General features: G+C 38.9%; 1 protein-coding gene across 2 annotated transcripts in view; it reads left to right on the forward strand.

The window, feature by feature from the left end:
• Nucleotides 1-20,621, forward strand: part of trhde.2 (thyrotropin releasing hormone degrading enzyme, tandem duplicate 2) — a 222,734-nt gene that overhangs the window by 118,335 nt on the left and 83,778 nt on the right. For both annotated transcript variants that reach the window (XM_039600662.1, XM_039600661.1), the window contains exon 5: nt 7,068-7,222. In XM_039600662.1, the coding sequence (XP_039456596.1) occupies nt 7,068-7,222 (155 nt within the window). The remainder of the gene's footprint in view (nt 1-7,067; nt 7,223-20,621) is intronic.

Genomic DNA, 20,621 nt, shown 5'->3' on the forward strand with positions numbered 1-20,621 from the left:
AATAAAACTGTTTTTTTTTTAAATATCTTGCTGCATTTTGTATAAGTTCATACTCAAGTTTAAATAAACAACAACACTAAAGCTATTCTGTTATACCTGTATGCAAAAAAATACACTGCACCCAAAATATTTCATAGTTCAGCAACACTGATCAATCTAATAAACTTAAACCTGCTCCATCCTCCCTATTCTGGTATTTTAAAGAGTACTTAGCAGAAATATTAAGCAACCTAACTAATAGGGTTGCAAACTCCCAGCAAAAAAAATAGGGAACCACCCCCCACCCTCCACCTCATGATGCATAATCGACGTAATCAACTTTAATTTGATGCAGGGTGAAAAAAATGCACAGAAATAAATTATTTTTCAAGAATAATTAAATAGATTCAACATCTTTCTTCTACAGAATTGCAGACTGCACAGATGGTACCTTCCCAAAGGAAAAAGTACTATAGCTTACTAGGGTATATTAGACTTAACAGTTACTATATACAGTAATGGACTTCTATACATTTTACATAAGATTAAAACTTTGGGTGTAAGATTCAGATAATTATTTATTAAAAGCTACATATTTTAAATGAGAATAAGAAAGAAAAGTATGTCTTTGTGCCCCCTTTTCCCTGTTAATGCCCTATCGGCCCCCCTGGCTAAACTTTGCTAGATCCGCCCCTGCACAGTTACCAGCCGTCAGCTACTTAGAAAAAGATCCTGGTGTAGAAAGTAATATTAAATAAAAATTCTAACAACAGCTTATCAAGCTTAAAGGTGCTGCTGTTGTTCAGCCGCTGGTTTTTTCTTTCTGGTGCAAAGTGGGCCAAAAACAAACAAGAGAGACGGACTCCCGACAGAAAAGCTGATCAGCTGATCATTAATCAGTTTCATGATTGAAGTAGCAGCAGCAGAGGGAGAGAGAGAGGCAGTTGCTCCATATATCGGTTGTTAAGCTTTACGTGGGAATGCTTTACAAACATTCAGAGATGAACTTACACACTTGCTTTACTTCTCTCTGGGATAACTTCCTCAGAGATGAAATGCCGGATTGCTAGAGGCTACAAATACACACAGCCGCTCTATCACATGAGGCACACTGCTCCTACGTGCTACGGTTATGAGCCGAGTTACGCCGTGTTGCAAGTTTTGTGAGGTGCTTTTTTGATATTTAATGGATCGGATTACATTTTCTATTTCCCTCCGATATCCGATCCAGTAATTTACGTCAGTATCTGACCGATACGATACGTAATATCGGATCGGTCCATCTCTAATAGAAATATCTTAACTACTGAACTGGATACAATGAAATTTCTAGATTTGTTTTTCCCCAACCTGAAATCTTCAGTGATGACTTCCCATTAGCATGTGGCTGTTCAGACAGAACAGTGGAGCCTCTTATTTGCTTTTGCAGGAGTGGCTATTGTGAAGAAGTACACCACAAGTACTCAGAATAACCGAATCAGAAGCTAACATCATTCTTTTTTAATTCTTGGTTTAAAAAAGGTGATTGAGCTCATTAAATATTTATTTTATTATGCAATTTATGGTTAATAATTTTCTTTAATTATGTGGAGAAATGTCTTTGTTTGTTGTACATGGTCGCAACATATTTGGCCTCGTCGTGATGTCCAACCATTGTTTTCCCCAGAGTGAGTGTAGGATAATACATAAAACAAAGATAGGGAGCACAGAAAATATGCAGATGTTAGCATTTACTTTAGAGGAAAAAAATCCTCAGATCAGTGGCTTAAAGGATTCATTTTAATGAAATTAAGACAAATTTTCACCGGCCATTTCTCCCACATAAATCTATCCACCAAAGAGAAAGCAGTACTTGCACTGTGTCATCAAACAGCCTCCTGTTAAATCCTCTTTATTTTTCTGTTAACTTCTGTTATGCGTGTTTCCTCAAATATCTCTTAACTTTACACCCGGGGCTGATACCGAGCACTATCTACAGACAGCTTTGGTATTTTGCAACACCCACCCAGCGTTAGTAACCCACTAAGAGTCGGTTTGTGAATGTGCCCAAGGCTATCCAAATATCATCATTGCTAATCTGTATTCATGCCTCAGCTCTCTGACATTTATAACCAGGTGCTTGTACTTGATTAGAAACATCTTCATCCATGTACAGGTTGAAAACACTTTGCCTATCTTTAGCATGAGCACTTCAAAACAACATCAGGGTGTTGGAGATTGCACAGAAGAGGTCATGGGAGACATTAAAGCATCCTCAGGAATGTTTGCACATGCCTCGGTAACACCTCTCTGAGAGCAGCAGCGATTAAATCAACATTGCATTTGGGCCACTTGGTAAAGAGCCCTTTATAAAGTAATCCTTTAAGCTGTTTACAATATGTGCTGCAGATTCTAGAGTTTATCAAATATCACAAAGTCACTGCGGGTACCATAATATAAGATTACACTTAAACACCTGTAATCTGGCTTCACTTAAAGCAGTCCACCAAAGTTGAGTTCCTAGTCCTTTGGGCTGTGATTACAGAGGAAGGCACTCAGACACTCCACAACAAACCCAGCAGATAGATATCAGTGTGAACGTGTGGATGTGTGAGAGCTCCCAGCAGGAGTGTTTCTAGCTCTGAAACTGCTCTGACAACAGGTTTCACATGAGTGTGTGCAAACATTTGCCCCTGTGCATGTGCTGCTACCTCCTAGTGAGCCATGTGATGAGTGACAGCTGCCGAAGAGCACTGATGTCCTGTTTTGCTCAAGTGATTGACAGTGTGACTTCTGTCCGTGTGATGGAACTACATCAAAAAGGTGCAAACTGAGGCAGAAGGTGCTGCCTGAAGCTTTTAATGTGGGGAAACATTGATTCAGCCTTTTATTTCATTAAAATATCTTTTATTGTTTTAATGAAATAAAAAAAAATCTAATCTGTCCTCTGGTGCAGAATCCCTGGGAATAGTTACATATTCTGTATATGAAAGATGGATGTAGATGCTGTGATGTCACTCATTGCATTCTGGATTCTGCTTTTGTAGCTTCAGAATTTGTGTTTTAGAAGCTTTTTTTGTTTTGTTTTTTGAAACCGAAATGACCTTATGTGGATGAGAAGGAAAAGTCTTGGTCAACCGTAAATCTCAAAGTCCTTCCAGAAGCAATTATCACCTCTTGGAAACTATCTTGAAACTCCCCTGGACATTTATTTGGTCAGTTATTAACTTTCGTTTTAATACTCCGAGGTCTATCAATATTAGTAATGTACCAACATAGATACCTCAAAGCAGTACAAAGTACAAAAATGTAAACCAATACCCAGAAGTCAGATCTTAAGAGGTCCAGTTCAGTGACAGGTGCCTACTACAGGTGCTGATGAACGCAGCCATGATCATAATTATAAATCTGGGTTGAATTAAAAAATATAAATTAAAAAAGGAAAGTACGCACACAACTTGAACCAAGTGTTTTCTGCTCTAAATTTGAACGTTTTAACGTGAAAGTCTATGGAGATCGACTCTTTTGGAGGTGGCCTCTAGTGGCCGTTTGAGTAACTGCAGGTTTTGACTGCTGCATGCTCAGTTCCTATACTCCATCAGGAGGAGGGAGGAGCAAGGCAACAGAAGGTCCACAAATAAATCTAAGGAAAAAGTCTTAAGAACCATGGAAGAAGTAAGACTGTAAGCGATGTGTCTTCATAATTTGTATTGGTTAGAAGATGATCAGTTAAACGATCTACCTGTCGCCGTTTGTTGATGTGATGAATATGGAATTTAATACTCATCATAGCTATATATTCTTGACACAACATTAATTTAAAATAAATATATAACTTGTCATGAACAGTGTTAGGTTCGTTTGACAGAGAAAACAAAGTAGAGCAAAAGGCTGTAACACAGAACAGACAGATGATGCTTCTGTGTCACACGTCATGTTTAATCGACATCGCTTTCACAGCTGTGCAGTATGAATGCTTCATTTTGTTAGATGTTTGTTGCCTCCTCTCATCTCTCTTCATGTTTCCACCTCCTCTTCTCCACATGAGTAGACAAAGTGAGGAATTTGTCTGCATTTACCTCCTTTTTCTTGTTTCTTTGAGCACTTTTTGGTTTTTACTTGCTGCCTTTTCTTCCACAGTCCGTGCCATTACAGTGGCTCTATGATACTTTTCCTTATTTTATCTAAAATACGGAAACACTGCAAAGACACACCAGACAGTTTTCAAAAAACTGTGGGAAGTGTGACGCAAAGGAGAAATAGAGACTGCTTGCCATCAAAGTAAAAGTTGCATCTTACATTGAAATCAACACGTTTCCAAAGAAGCAGTACTCTGAAGGTGAATGTGTCCATTTTCCATTCTGGTGGTTGTCGTAGAGTTTAGAAAAAAACTGGACATCTTTAGATTTGTGAAGATGTTTTGGGTCCCATTCAAGAAGCTTCCTCGGTTCTACAGACAAGAAGTTGAGAGTATTTAACCCCTAGTGAGGGTTATCCCCTTTGGAGGTGGTTTTGAAGGTTGTTGGCTCACCGTTGATTATAGTAATATGGATCATATGGTACTATAATCAACAGTGGGCCACAGTATGAAAAAAGGTATGGGTCATTACCATCACTGTGGGTTGAGTGAAACCACTATGAAATCTTGCCCTACCCATCATGTGACCTAACCTGAGGTAAGGTGTGACTTGGGGGAAGGGAAGGCATCTCAAGGCTGCATTGTGGCTGATAGCTTGCACCATAAGACACCACTTCTGTTTAATGATGTTCTTCACAGTGGACAACTAACTAACTCACCAGCTCAGGGCTCGCAAAATCGCTAGCCCCACGTCCCGGGGCTAGCGATTTTTCCAGTCGGGCTACCAAAATCTACCTCAGCCCTGCCCGTCGGGCTATCATAGGAAGGAAAATATATGTCCATGCTTTTGCATTCTTTCGAAAATGTAGCTGAGTAATTATGTCATTGGCATCGATGAGCCACTGTCAATATGTGACATATTGAAATCGCGTTTGAATTTGCGCTTGTTTTTTGCTTTCACTTTCACTTTGCGATCGCGCGAACGGTGTGTAGAGAGCGGCAGCACTGATTGGTGAGTGACGATTAATTGCGCACCGATTCCTCTGACATCGTCTTATCACTCATTAGCTTACTATTCAAACCTGACAAGTGAAATCTCCCACAGCAAGCTTAAACATGTGAGAGGTTGATTGCGCAGAGAATCGCTGACCGTTATGTAAGTACGTGTGTAAAAGCAGCAGGATTTACGCCGGTATTTTAGTTCTGCAGAGCCAAATAAGACAGGTCAGGGTGAAGAAGGGGCAGCCAATGAAAAGCCTACCACAAAACGGAAAAGTTATGACAAATCAGACTGAGGCAAAAAGAAAGCTCAGCTTTTTTGGTTTCATGGACAAAAGAATTTATGTGGCTGGAATATGACGAGCTAAATAACATGATGTTCTGCCGGGTGTGTTGTGAGTTTCATTTCATTTGAGTCGACAAGCGCCTTTGTAACTGGGACCAGTAATTTTAAGAAAGACCATGAGAAATGCAAGAAATGCATTATTGCCCAGTCTGCAATATCTTTCCCAGAACAAACAGCAATTGCAAAAAAAATACTAAAAATAAACCAAGCACAAGAAGAAGTCCTGAAAAATCTTTCAAAATTGTACTATGTTGTAAAGAGTGAACTACCATTGTCAAAATTTAGCAGTCTTTGCAAACTTCAAAAAGCAAATGGCCTAGATCTTGGTTCCACTTACCCCTTACGTGTGACTTCAGTGGAAATTTCAGATTCAGGATCTGACACAGACTGATTCATGTTCTACACAGTTCTTACAAGTTCATAGAAATTTCTGTTCAATTAGAACCAAGTATTAGAGTTGATGACTGATTTTTATACAGTTGTTGTGATTTGTATTTTAACAACTTTCTGATTAATTTTTGTTTCCGTTACAATATTATACTTTAATGTATAATATTGTAAAGGAAACAAAACATTAAAAAATTGCTCTCTTCTTTATTCGGGCTACTTAAATTTATTTTGGGCTACCAAAAACTGAAGAGGGCCTGCCCGAAGGGCTACCAGAGATTTTGAAATTTTGCGAGCCTTGCAGCTTATGGAGAAATATATAGTTCACTAGCAACCAGTGGTCACCAGGGAGTCATCCTAACCCTAACTGAGTATCTAGGCCTCTGAGACCGAAGCCTAAAATGTTAAAAGGTCAACTTTTGTACTGTGACTTTAAGGTAGAAAATTCAAGACTGGTCTCTATGAGTTTCTAGCCACAAGGGTTAAAATGAGTACCCACTATCAAGGCCAAAGAGGCAGCACGTTAGATGACACCCAGGTATTTGATTTTCTCAGGGTTTAGTAATGGCGGGTAAAGAATTGGATATGAATTGGTTTGGAGAGGCTTCAAAATGGAAGCAAGTCTTACTCACAGTAGTGCCCCTTTTTTTTTTTTGTACTTGTGTGTCTCAAAGAAATACTGTTTAATTCATGAAGAAAATATTTTTGGTAAATTTCATGTAATTCTTTGCTCATTTCTGCTCCTCTTTATGACTGAGGTATTATTTTGTCCTTAACTTTTCCTTCTCAGAGGAAATAATAATGTCTCCTGTTGTCTGCAAGTGATCCTCTGACGAAGGTCGCTGCAGCTGAAATGCCAGAAGTTTATGATTTTAAATTTAAATTAAGACCTGAACTCATCACTCATTCACTGGAGAGAAATGCCTTTTCTGAAAAACAACCCAAGTTTCCCCACCCAAAGGACATTTCTCAGCATTTACTCCTTTTCGTTACATCTCAGCTGATCTCTGTCTCGGACTGCTTCTCTCTCATACAGATATATGTAGAGTTATATCTTGAAAAATCCATATATCTGTGTTGTGTGGATAAAAGGCTCCTTTGGCACATAGTTAAAATGACTCATGAGTTTAATTTTAACCCGAAATGGGATCCGCGCTGATGCTAGCAGTCATTCTGTCACAGCAACCGCCTCCTGTTATTTAAGTGGTGGAATCTCGCTGAGAGTTTATTAATGCAGGAAAACATTCAGCATGTGTTGAAAAGCCGTAATGTGTTGTTGTTGTCGTGATTGGTTTACAGACTTGTTGGCTGTGCCCAAACACCCCTACGCCGCCATGGAGAACTGGGGCCTGAGCGTCTTCGTGGAGCAGAAGATCCTGTTGGACGCAGACGTGTCGTCCTCATCCTATCAGATGGAACTCACCATGGTGGTAGTCCACGAGATTTGTCACCAGGTAGGCGACATGCCTGATGGCTCAGACATTATATTACCATTCATACTGCAAAGGATTGTGAATATACTATAGAGTATATACTATAATGTCAAAGGTATTATTCAGACTGTAAAATTTCATATGATTGGAGATCATTGATGAAAGAATCAGTTTAACTGATTTCTTGACAAAGTGTTCATAAATACTCACTAACTATTGGTTACACAATATAATCTTTTGCACAAAATAATCTTTTCAGAAATGTTTAATCTGTCTGGACACATTTTTGTACAAATGGTGCAGAAACGATACATCTGTAAGCCCCATAAATCACGTTTTCCTACTCTTTAGACTACATAATCTATGATGATAACTGCATAATTTCACCTGCTCATTGTCCTAAAGATGTTTCCTAAAAATGTTTGATGTCCCCACCATCTGTTCAATACCTTCTCCTTGAGAAAAAAAAGATTGTTTTCATAAATGTAAACCTTTCCTATCTCACTGAAGTAAATTTAGATAAACTAGAAATGATGGATGAGAGCAGATTGTTTGGATACAGAGTATAAGAGAGAGAATATATAAATCCTTTTTCAAATGTATGTATTATTGAGTCTGACAGGAGGCACTTGCTGAAGAGATTGTGATAGCTGGGATTATGTAATTCTGGTTTTAGAAGGGTAAGGTTCCCCTGACTATATTAGTCATAAAACTTTACTGAAGTTGAATAAATGCAATAAAAAATCATTTGTATACTTGCAATTGAAACATGGAGGGATTCACTCTGGCTGACAGAGCCAAGTTAAGGACATGCCCACTCGAGTTAAAGATGTTTCATACTCAATATGTGGGCTTCACACTTTTTGCCGAAGATGTAATTAATGCAACCTCATGTGAAAATGGAGCACAAGCACACAAAATGATGGGTTTGATGTATAACAAAAAAAAATACCCCAAAAACCAAAAAGAAAACAGCAGGTGGTGACAATTCTGTGATAAACTGAGTTCATTCATTCCTTGAACTGTTGGCAGACACAGAACAGAATTTTCTTTCCTTTAAATTCATCCACTGTGAGCTTAGTCACATGTCTGTTCATTAGTGTCCCATTCTGCTATAATGTGGTATTTTGTTTACTTGTCACATACGCCATAGATTCAGGCTGACAGAAGCTGCCTATGCTGGATTGCTTGTCTTACTGAAATAAAGTGGAACCACTAGGCTCAAACTGGTGGCTCGGGGTAACCTGTTAGCACAGAATTATGTAAATCTAATGTGCAAAACAGACTCACAGCTGTTGGAATTTAAAATGAGTGCAGACTGGTCAGTAGTTGGTAGCTTACTTCTGGAAAAACAACATTAAATGTCACCACACCTGAAAGGGCACAAATAACACTGAAATACTAATAAAACAAATGATCTGAGTATATCTAAGAATTGTCACCACCTGCTGTTCATTTATTATGGTATGAATGATATGTATTGTGCAAATAATTCTTAAAACTTCATTCTTCATTAGTCTCGGTTTGTCTTGTTTTGTTGCTTATGCGGATTGCACCCATATATCTCATTTAAGTACACAACACTGTAGGTGGACTGATGGTGAAGAGATGAGAAGAAAATATGATTTTTTTTTCTCTTCCCATCTGTTGAGGGAGCTTGTCAACCTTCTACGTTCTATTTTGTATTTTGGACATTTTATATCTTGTAGTCTGAAAAGAAGAACTAAAAGCTCTAAAAAATAAATCAATCAATTTACTGAATAATGTGTTTAACATATAATTTTAATATTTCCCATCTTTTCGTACGACTTCCTGAACATCCAGGTGCATGTTAAAAATTTCTTATGACTTTCAAAGGACTCTGCAGCCTTTGCAAAGGAAACCAGGCTGTTTGTGGGTATCAGACCTGTCGGAGTTTATGTATCTGTGCATTTCTGAAAGCTGCTCGGGATTTAGCTCAGAGGTCTTGTACATTTCTCACCACTTATGCAGGCATGGCGGCACACCAGCATGAGGGTTTAAATAATGTTCATAAGATAAAAATGTTCCTTCAGAGAAAGTGACCCACCTACAGAGACTAAATTTGTTGATATGTTATCGTGCTGAGACTAGAACACACCCCTGTGGCTCAGCCCGAACCCATGAGCTACTGCGATATCACTAGTGGTCTTTTATATTCAACTGCATCAGTCTGACATGAAAAAAGGAAATAAAATTAATAGTGAACATTGACATGAAACACAGGGTAAAAATTAAAAAATCCATTTTCCTCTAACAAATGCAAATGGTCTGGTTATGAACACACCAAATGTGACAGAAGTCAGAATGACTTCAACGGCTACACCAATGAGCTCGGTGTTTGTGTGTGCGTGTTACAAATTTCCCCGGGCAACAACAAAAGCAGAGAGGATGATCCTGTTTTTACAGTATGACATCAAATACGTGACGAGCAGACAAACACGATGAAGCAGAAGGGAATTTAAAGGTTTTAGTCAGAAAAGAGAAAGAGGGAGGGAGTGTGACCAGGCGAACAAGCTTAAACAGCAAAGACAGACGTAGTATGAGACGGAGAGAGAGAAAAAAAAGTAGAGCGTAGGAGACGGAGAAACAAAGAGGCGCAGAAACAAAGTGATGGAGAGAAAGAATGGAAACGACATCCGTTAAAGAAGAATAAAGGATACGAAAAGATGAACAAAGACAGAAAGAGAACAGAGCTCTGTAAAAAATACCCAAAACATTCGGCCTTATTCACATTTACCAGTGAGCTTTACACAAACAAACATTTGCTTTTTATACACTCAGCATCCAGGATGTGTTCTTTTCAAAATCTCCAGTTTAAACTAGGAACATATTCGACATTTAATTTAATCCTGGTAACCATATAAAGCTAGATGTAAACTTAAAGAATCAGCATTAGCAGACACTCTGATAAGATTTCACCTGTAAGATAATGACAGCAAAAACTAAAAATTAAGTACAGTGCAATGTTGCAGAGTTTTGTGTGCACTGCAGAGGTGTTTCTTCAAAACAGAAGAGTGAAAAAATATATGCAAGTGTTTTATGTTTTGTCTATCTATCCGTCAATAATATGCTTATGTGAGTCAGGGTGGCAGGGTGTGGGCGCCAGGGCTTATCCCAGCTGCTGAAGGGCAAAAGGTGGTGTGCACACCCGAACAGGTCACCATCACACTATGGGCAACTTTGTGTTACCAGTTTATAGCAGTGGTCATCTCGAGGCTGTTATGCATTGTAAAGATGCTCCAACATTACTGAAAGAAAACCAATAATCAAACATGGTTATTCAATCATCAGAATCAGAATACTTTATTAATACCTGAGGAAATTATGCAATTAATTTCCTCAGCTCACTGGATATATACCAGACTTTGTTACCCACATAGCAAAATTGGTATGGCCCGGATCTGGCCCACACAATGTGCTTACACGTGGCCCACACAATGACGGCCCTTTGGTGGCCCACATCAGGTTTGCCAGAGGTCATCTACACAAAGGGCCGTCATTCTTTGCGGTATGTGTGCCATGTGTAAGTTGTGTGCAGCCACGGGCCAGTTGCAGACATACTCCTGGCCCTGTGCTGGCCCAGAACAGTTTCAGCTCTGACCCCAGATGTCAGCCTAATGTGCACCTTAATCAAGCCATGTAATAACAACATGTGCCGGAACATAATAGTGCAAAAGTAACACGATGAAACTCTGCTCAGACAGTGAATGGACTGATTCTTATATAGCGCTTTTCTACTCTCGCAGATCACTCAAAGTGTTCTATACAACATGCCACATTCACACACTTTCTCTAAACTGAGTGCTTCCGAACTACATTCATAAATTCTTGAGATGCAGATTGGAGAAGCCAGGGATCAAACCACTAACCTTCCAAGCAGTAGGTGACCTGCTATACCTTCTAAGCTACAGCCACCCAGTGGTAAACATGAGTAAACCCTCACTAGGTTTTGGATAAAGTGTACACTCACAAACCTGTCAAACCTGCATTTGAAACGTTGGCTACCATAGAAGTATAGTATTGCAACATGGCATTTGGGTCTTCTAACTAAAATAGGAACATAAATAGTGCCATCATTGCCAGACCTGGCCCACATCTGGTTGACATACACCCTGTCATGGCACCAGTCAGTCAGAAGTGCCAGCTTGATGCCAGATCCGAGCCACACCTGTGTTCTATGAGCCTGTGCCACATACACCAAGCCATAATTGGGCCAGATGTGGCATGCCATCACATAAACAGTCTATGTATGCCGGGCCTGGCCCATATCTGGATGACATACCACTTACCATGCCAGAAGTCAGCCAGCAGTACCGGCTTGACACCAGATCCGGGCCAAACCTGTCTGCTCTGTGGGGAGCCATTATCAACACTATGGATTGTTTTATTGGCTACTTACAACTGAAGGCCTTTTAGTAACTCTATAGCTTTACTATAGATATACACACATCTTTTGCTCTACATTGTTATTGGCCTTTCAGATCCCGGACTCTTAAACCTTCAGAGGTCTAACTTACCATATACAAAACTGTATGTTTTGGGAAAAAGCCAAAATAGACTTTTTTGAAAAAAAAAAATATAAGTCATTTTTATATCAGTTAAAGGTTTTATGTTCTTTGTTGTCTGATGGCAAACACTTGAGAAAGCAGTTTAATAAAGCTCAGACTGCTGTAGAGCGTCCTTGGTGCACTAGGGTTAGGGCTGTCACCACTGATGACACAAACCTCATCAAATTCAAATTCAAATTTTATTTCTCACATACACAATCATGTACAGTACAACATGCAGTGAAATCATTGTTGCTGTGCAATGCCCAACAATAAAACAACAGTAAAATATTTACAGAAAAATGGAATAAAGTTACATAATAGATATAAAATGAACATCAAAGTAAGGTCTAAAAGATGTACAAAATAAATTAAGAATTTAATCTAAGAAGTAAAGTCTGAACTAAGAATTAAAGTTAAATTTAAAATAACTTTGTGCAAATAAACAAATTTAAGAAATTATAAAAAGTGTGCAAATAAACAGTGTGGATAGTAGCAGTTTACAGTGGAATAACAAGTTACTGAGGCATAGTACTGAGGTACATTATTATTATTGTTATTAGAGTGCATGTGCAGTGTTGTGATGTATGAGAGAGTCCAGTCCTACAGTACTCCACCTGGTTCAGAGACTGAATAACCTGATGGAAGAAGCTCCTCATTCTCTCTGTTTTGGCCTTAAGGGAGCAGAAGCGCTTCCCAGACCTCAACACTGAGAAGAGTCCATTGTTGGGATATGAGAGATCCTTAATAATCTTCCTGGCTTTTGTCTTGCACCGCTTAGTGTAGACAGACTGCAAGTCGGGAAGCTCAGAGTGAATGATGTGTTTGGCCGAGAACACCACTCTTTGAAGAGCTCGTCTGTCTTGTTTGGTGCTGTTCCCATACCAGGTGCAGATGTTTCCCCTCATGATGCTCTCGATGGTGCAGGAGTAAAAGTTCTTAAGCACCCTCAGCGGCAGATAGAAGTCTCTAAGTCTTCTGAGGAAGAAAAGACGTTTGCATTTGGATTACTCCAACACCCCCTTCACATTATGGATTAGGGGCAACTCATTATCAGTCAAAATTTAAGGCCAATTTAAGAGGCGTCAGCTATACTTTTTTTGTGTAGCATTCCAGCAAATGAAGTCACATGAACTTAACATAGTATATCCAGTGAATGAGCTCTTCTCTACATTAAAGTAGGTCACCTTCAATAGATTCAGTTTACGAACCTGAAATGATAAAAGTATTAAAACTTAAACTTCATATTAAATTGAGAGCTTGCAGCATATCTTTGCTGTACATAGAAAATGTTTGGCGTCACTGTGGCGTCAGTTTCTGGAAAATGATTTGAGAGCTAAAAGGTCAGTGTCCTTAAATAAGCTGGTGTTTGCTTCCCCACCTGATGAAGCCATCAGGTGGGGACTTCCAGCCTCCAGGGTCTTGTTTATGACTGACTGAAGAAGGGACCATGAGATTGGAGCATCTTTTATGACAGAGCATAGGGTAAAAGCGAAGTTGGTGATTTAGTCTACAATCTACTTTACTACCCTCACCTATGGTCACAAGCTCTGTGTAGTGACCAAAAGAATACAATTATAGATATAAGTTTCCTTCAAAGGGTGCTGTGCTCTCTGGGGTGAGGAGTTCGATCATTTGGAAGGGTCTCTGAGTAAAGCCACCTCTTCTCCACATTGAAAGGAGGCAGTTCAGGTGGTCAGGGCGTCTGACTAGGATACCTCACAGACGCCTCTGATTGAGGTGTTTTGGGCATGTCTTACCAGAAGCAGACCCCAGGACAGACCAGGATTCACTGATGAGATTATAACTCTCAGCTGGTTTGGGAATGACTCTGTGTTCCCCTGGATGAGGTGGAAGAGGCGGCTGGGGTGAGGGAAGCCTGGGATTCTCAGCTTCTCCATCTGGTTTTGTGTGCAGCACCAGCTGTGGGACTTCAGTGTGTGTGTGTCTCCTAGGTCCCAGCACACTACAGAATAACAGAAGTTCATTAGTAAATGCAAAGGTGGTGTGCCAATCACTTGGCACTGCTAGAAGTAAAAAAATAATAGTCCCATGATTCCTTGTGTTTGTAATTTCAGAACTGTTCATTACTTAAACATGCCACATGGAAATGATGAATTCAAACAAGCATGAACACCTATAGTCTAAACAACTCAGTATAAGTACACCCAAACAATGTAACACAGTTAAATGAAATAACATTGCTGTATTTACAGTGCGAGGCTGAGTATGAATTTTACTGAGGAGCAGAGAACAGCTTGTTATCTTCCATGATCACAATAAAGAATTGGAGGCTTCTAAACCTTGAAGTTCTCATTTTTGATTAAGGTCTTCTTGATGCTGTTGAGCTTTATACATCTAAGAGAGCTGAGCCGTAACTGTCTGAAGTATCATTATATGCTGTAGTCTTAAGATTTAATGTAAAGTATGTGTTTATTCGTTTTTGTGAACATGACCTGAAGTAATCCATGAATCTATATCTACCTCCAGTACACTGGATGAATAATATTTCATGGGTAATTAAATGCCTGAAATTGATGTCCTCTTTATTGGAGTGGCAGCAGAAGTATTAGAATATCTCAAAACCATAAAATTTGGATGAAGTGTGTCCAAACTGAACTGTTCATGTAATATGAGGTGATTTTGATGATGAAAATAAAAGGCTCCGCTATAAATATTGTGGTGCCTCAGCCTGATGGAGAAACGGCATGCTCCTATTTAATTTCCTTCAGGATATGGCCTCATACCGACATTTCTCTGTGCTCAGTCTTGATGAACGCTGCCTTCAGGCTGCTGCTGGTGTGAAGCAAAGAAACAGAATGAATAACAATGTTAAGCTGTAATATGTGATGTGTGCAGTATATTAAGTCATAAATATTATTGGACATGTCATAAAAAATGTAGTACTGATATTTTTTTTTTTTTGTTTTGGCATTTTTTTTTTTACTTTTTTGTCTTTTTTGTGCATCTTTCTTCATCTGGTTTGTTAGTTTAGAGGAGCAAGTGAGAAGAAAGGAAAATGATAAAGTAGTGTTTTGTCTGCAGCTTTGCACTCCATTTCATCCTGAAGCCATTTATCTCTCTCAAACACATGCAAATATACAGAGAGACTTACAAAAGAAGAGAGAAAGTTGTCTGAAGCTTTCAATAATCAGCTGGTTGAGTCAGAAAGAGTTTAATTGGAAAATAGACTTTTAGTGGAAGGTTTAGCTGTTATTGACCTGTTATGCGCAAAGAATAAACGTCTAATTCTAATCATAGTGCATAATTTGCCTTTTTAAAAGAAAAAAATTATCTTTCAAGACTGTACCGGAGTATGAGAAGTTACATATTATTACAAAGAGTAAAGTATTTCTGGAATTATGCTGGAAATAAACACTTTGTCCATTTTGTCAAAATCAAGTTGCCCACCACCATTAAACTTTAGCTTGCATGTCTATGAACTCTGTCTACACAATCAGGAAGTGACCGTCCAAACTTGATATTATTGATATTATTAACATGATATTATTAAATCATCATGTTGCCTAGCAATCGCCTGCCAATGGGTGGACCGATAGATTTCAGGAAAAGTGAATGTGTGTGATGTGTAGTGCATGACAGGAGACGCTAAATGTATGTCTACAACTTTCTTCCTGTTAAAAGGAAGTTTTTCCTTTCCACTGTTGACAAGTGTTTGCTCATAGGGGGTCATCTGATTGTTCCTCTGTATTAATGTAGGCTCTTTATCTTATCTTTATCTTTGGAGTAGGTGTAGAGAGGGTCATCTACTAATCAGAAGGTTCGATTCCTGACTGCTCTGTCCAAATGGCAAATACAGTGGAACCCCGACTTACGAATACCCCATTTAACAAAAAATTCAAGTTATGAAGGCACTTAACGGGAATATTTCTGCCCGTGTTACGGCAAAATGCCCGCGTAACGAAATCCGCTGGCTCTGATTGGCTGAGCCCAGAATGCCTACAATGCCCACAATGCCTTCCGAATCATGTGACAACCCCTTGGCTTCCGTACTTGCGCTTCGCTGTTCCACTTGAACGACGTATTGTTGTTGCCGTTAGCAATTAGCATATAGCCTATCGTTCACTCAAAAGGCGCGATGGGTGCTTCGACTTACGAAAATTTTTGACTTACGAAAGACCCTTGGGAACGAATTAATTTCGTAAGTCGGGGTTCCACTGTATCTTTAGGCAAGATACTAGCCCCTAGTTGCTCTTCAATGTTTCCATGTATGAATGTGTTTGAATGTTAAATAGAAAGCGCTTCGACATAGAAATAGTGGCTGTATGAATGGATGTGAATGGGTGAATGAGCCATGTTGTATAAACATGTCATGCTCGCTTGACTCAGTCACACCTAGTTCAGCAGAACTTTACACACCAGGCTGCTATGCTAGCTAAGTTAGCCCCAAGTGGGGGACCAAGTGTATGGCCATTGTATTTTTCTCAGCACGAACAAAGTTTTAAAGATGGTGCTATTTAAAAAGTCAGGTGATCACCAAAGTTATTGTCCATATCTTCATAACAAGTTTCATTTCAATCTATCCAGGTGCGTTCAAGGCATTTCAATCAAAACTACTTAATGCCACACAGAGTTTTAGCAGCAGTCAGTAATCAAAGTCAGGTTGATGTATTCCCTGGAAAACATGATTGTTGGAACTGTTGTGGCTGAGCTACTTTCTAATATTGCAGGTCTTTATCTTACAGTACAAAGTGTTTTGAGATAACTGTTGTGAACTGTTCCCATATAAATAAAAATTATGTTGCATTAAATGCAGGAAAATGATGAAGGTAACTGATATGCTGACCTAGTGTTGCATTATAGTCACCACAATGACAGGGAAGGTGAAAAGCTTTGAGGAATTTTAAATTTTTTGTAACTTTCAGATATAACTCCAATCAGATGTTGGGGACAGATTGTCTAGGCTATTATTTGCACTTTATCTACGCAGGTTGCCACAAAATCCTTATAATTTCTTATAACTTCGCCTATAGAACGGTCTCCCTGTGAGTGCCAGCAGTACATTTTGTCATACGTCCACCGCCTGTTCTGTTCTCCTACGCAGTGTTCAGGCAAAGATTCAGCTTCTGTCACTCTGGATTTGATGTTTGATGTGTGTTTTGTTTTGGAAGTGAAGTAAAGAAATATTTGAATCATCTTTCAAACCTCTATTAAATATGGTCTGCATCTATTTTTTAAATATGTTAAATAAGAGAAACCGTGTAAGCTTGCAATCTGAACAGGGCCTAAGTCTTTGCCCTCACAGGAGTACAAGTTTGTTTGCTGTGGGAGTGTGTGTTTGAGGATGTATTGTACCCATCTGTCAGATTAGCCTCCTCTGCTGCTGTCATGTTTTTATGTCGACCTCTATCAGCCACAATAGAAGGATTTGTGGACTTAAAGAGTGAAATGTAATAAAATATGCATCATATTTTATATTCTAGTCAAAATCTGATGAATGTGTTTAATTTCAGATTTGTGTGGGTTTTTGTTTTTGTTACATCTACACTCAGTTGAGTTTCTTGTCAAACTGCTCTGTAGCACTGTACTGTATGGTTTCTCTGCATATTCGTGATCATTTTTTACATGGAACAGATGACGAAAATTGTGTTGGTGGTCTTGATGTCTTGTTAGATATGTGCTGTTGCTGCTGACAGGTTCAGAGTGCACATGCTGCCTGCTGCTGTTGTTCTCAGGTGAACAGATGGACCACATGTGGTTGTTTTCCCCTTTCAGCTGAGGGGATGACAGATGGAATTAAACAGAAAATAATTCCAGACACTGAGAAGAATACAGCTCATCTTTAACGGTGCGGAGGTAGTAGTCTAAACTGAGATGTCCAGAACAAAAGCATATTTAAAGTGTCAAAGGCCTCCCCAGACAACATGCCAAATTCTATGGTTACATGCTCTCTCCTAGTCTACTGTTTGGGGAAACTCCTACAAAACCCTTAAGTATCCTCCAGAGGGTTAAAAGCTGCACATATTTTGCTGTATTTTGATTTTTTTAGAAGCATATTTAAAGTGTCAAGGGCCTCCAAGGAGTCATTTTGGCAAATGGATTAATAAAAGAAAAGAAAAAATGTGATTTCTGAAATGTCCAGGACTTCTCCCAGACTACCCTTTCAACCTCTTTAGCTTGTCCTGGGTCTTCCCTGGGGTCTCCTTCCATACCTGAAACCCAGGAGCAATCCAAGATCCAAGGGATAATAATTAGATTCTCAAAACACTGAACTGGCTCTTTTTATGTAAAGGAGCAGCACATCTTTTAGTCACTCTTAAGCGAACAAGCTTCCCATTTTATCTCTAGAGATGTACCCAATCAAATTAAAACCATGGCTTCAGAGTTCAGCTTCAGGTCCTAATTGCGTTTATCTGCATTTAATTGCAAAAGACCCCAGTTGAGGTCATCTCTCAATTAAGGCTTTGTGACCTCACCTACGTAAAGCAGGCAATCGAGAAACCTTTCTGAACTTGGCTATGCTTAGAAGTTTGGTCTATAGAAGTTAGGAACAGGATCGGTGACAAAGAGCACTGGTCCAGTTGGAATGAGTCTGAATATGCACTCACCACAGTTTTACAAGGGTTGAATTGTACATAATCCTAAAGCAACCCCAGACAACATGCCAAATTCTATGATTAGATGCTCTCTCCTAGTCTACTGTTTGGGGAAACTCCTACAAAATCCTTATGTATCCTCCAGAAGGTTAAAAGCTGCACATACTTTACTGTCTTTTGATTTTTTAAAAAGCATATTTAAAGTGTCAAAGTCTTCCAACAAGTGATTTTGAAAAAAAAAAGAAAAGAAAAAATGTGATTTCTAGAATATTTTTCCCTATATGAAGCAACTAGTGCATGGTTTGCCAAGCCATAACAATGCTGTTTTAATCCATTTCCATGGATTTTCACATAACAATATTCTTAATATATTAAATCTAGATGTATTTTGAGTCCTCATTAGCACCCTGTGGGGAGTCTTCCTCTTGTCCAATCATTTGGATAATCCTGGTATTGAGCACAACATCAGACTGAAGGGTTTAAATATGCAGATTATTTGAGGCAATATTGTCTTTTTGTACATAGTCTACAATGTAAATGATCTATTGTACCAATTGCTGAGTTAATGAGTATTAATGATTTGTACAGGTTATTGTAGAACATGATCAAAGTTGTTCAGGAACAAAATGGATAACGTGCCCAGATGTTTGTGTTCAGGTGACATAAAGATTGATATATTGCTCCCCAGAGGCTACTGTTTCAGGAAAAATTGAAAGTACTAGTTGTTTCAATGCGTGTTAAATTACAGATAAGCCCTCAAGAGGCCCAAGGAATTGTGACTCTTATCAGGAGGACAGGCAAAAGTTGCATGAGGTTGCATTACAGAGCTACAAATTTAATGTTCATCCAGTGTTTGCTAATAAAAGTCAGTGTCTTCTTAAAGAGAGGGGTTTCTCTGAAGTAAAGATAGAGAGAGCTTCATCAGTCTGCAAAAGAAAAAACCTTCAAACTTTGGAATAATTTTGACAAAAAATTGTTAGAACTTTGAATATCTCATCATCTATAGTACACGATATCATCAAAGTATTCCAAGATTTTGAAGAAATCTCTGTGCGCAAGGGACAAAGTTGAAAATCGATATTTTCAAAATCAGGCATTATTCTTTCATAGAAATGATTACAACCTCAGAAATCAGTGTGTGAGAACACAACTGACTGCTGTCAACAAATGCAGATTAAAGCTTGATCATGCAAAAAAGAAGCCATATGTGAACATGATTCAGAAATAACGTCTTCCCTGGGATGCAAAGTGAAAACTGTTCTGAGGTTAGCTAAATTTAAATTTTCAATTCTTTTTGGAAAACATGGACATCAGGGCCAGACTAAAGAGGAGAGGGACCACCATTTCACCAGGGTAGCAAAGACTCATTATGGCTGGGTATATGGTTAGCATTATGTTGACAAAAATGTCAGTGACATCTTTTATGTCCGAAAATGTGATTGTTTAGCTTGTGGCTACTATATGTAATGGCCTTTAATAAGGCCTGGAATGTTTTAAACCAGTATATTTATGCCTTTAAAAATTTAAAAGTTGTCACAGATGAGTTTCCAATTGATTACATGTTCTCAATGGGCCCTCATCTGTTACCCTTCAAATCAAACACTTAATCAGTCTCCAGTATGTGGCTTTTAGATTTGGTGCAAATGCTATCGAATACATTTACACAACAACAAAGAGCCAGGAGATGCTATTCAGACAGATGGATCACTACTTGCGGTTACACAAAAAGAGCAATTAGTGCTGAAATAATCAGTAATGAATGAGTGGTTACAGTGTTTGGATCAGAGTTAAACAGAAATGAGTCATGAAGAAAGCGCAGAGTGTGAATGATTAACGGATATTATGAATCAATCATTAACTCATGACTCACTAGTATGCTAGCTCTAAGATGTTCGCTTGAAGTAGGCAGTATTAGGAGTTATAAGGGACGTCCTCATGAATGATGCATTGGCTTTATTTTCTGTTGAATTGTAATTTGCAGGTGTGTACGCAATAGGAATGGCAGTAAACTGCACGCAGCAGATTGTAACCACCAAATGGTTAAAGTGATTCTCTCAAACAGCCAAACATATGCACATATGCAGGACTGTGTTTGCCAGAGGATGCTCTCAGTTTATTCCTATCAGCTGTCTGTTAATTAAAACAGACAAAGAGAAACACTGGGATGAGATTCAGGAAAACAGATTTACTGTCTCACTCACTCACTTGCTCCCTCTCTCACATAATTCAACCATATGCAGGAGGAAATAACGCAATGTGTATTCTGGCGAGGTGACAGCAGAGTCAGTGTTAGCT

The sequence above is a fragment of the Oreochromis aureus genome, linkage group 17 (genome assembly GCF_013358895.1).
Source record: "Oreochromis aureus strain Israel breed Guangdong linkage group 17, ZZ_aureus, whole genome shotgun sequence".
In the NCBI taxonomy this organism is placed as follows: Eukaryota; Metazoa; Chordata; class Actinopteri; order Cichliformes; family Cichlidae; genus Oreochromis; species Oreochromis aureus.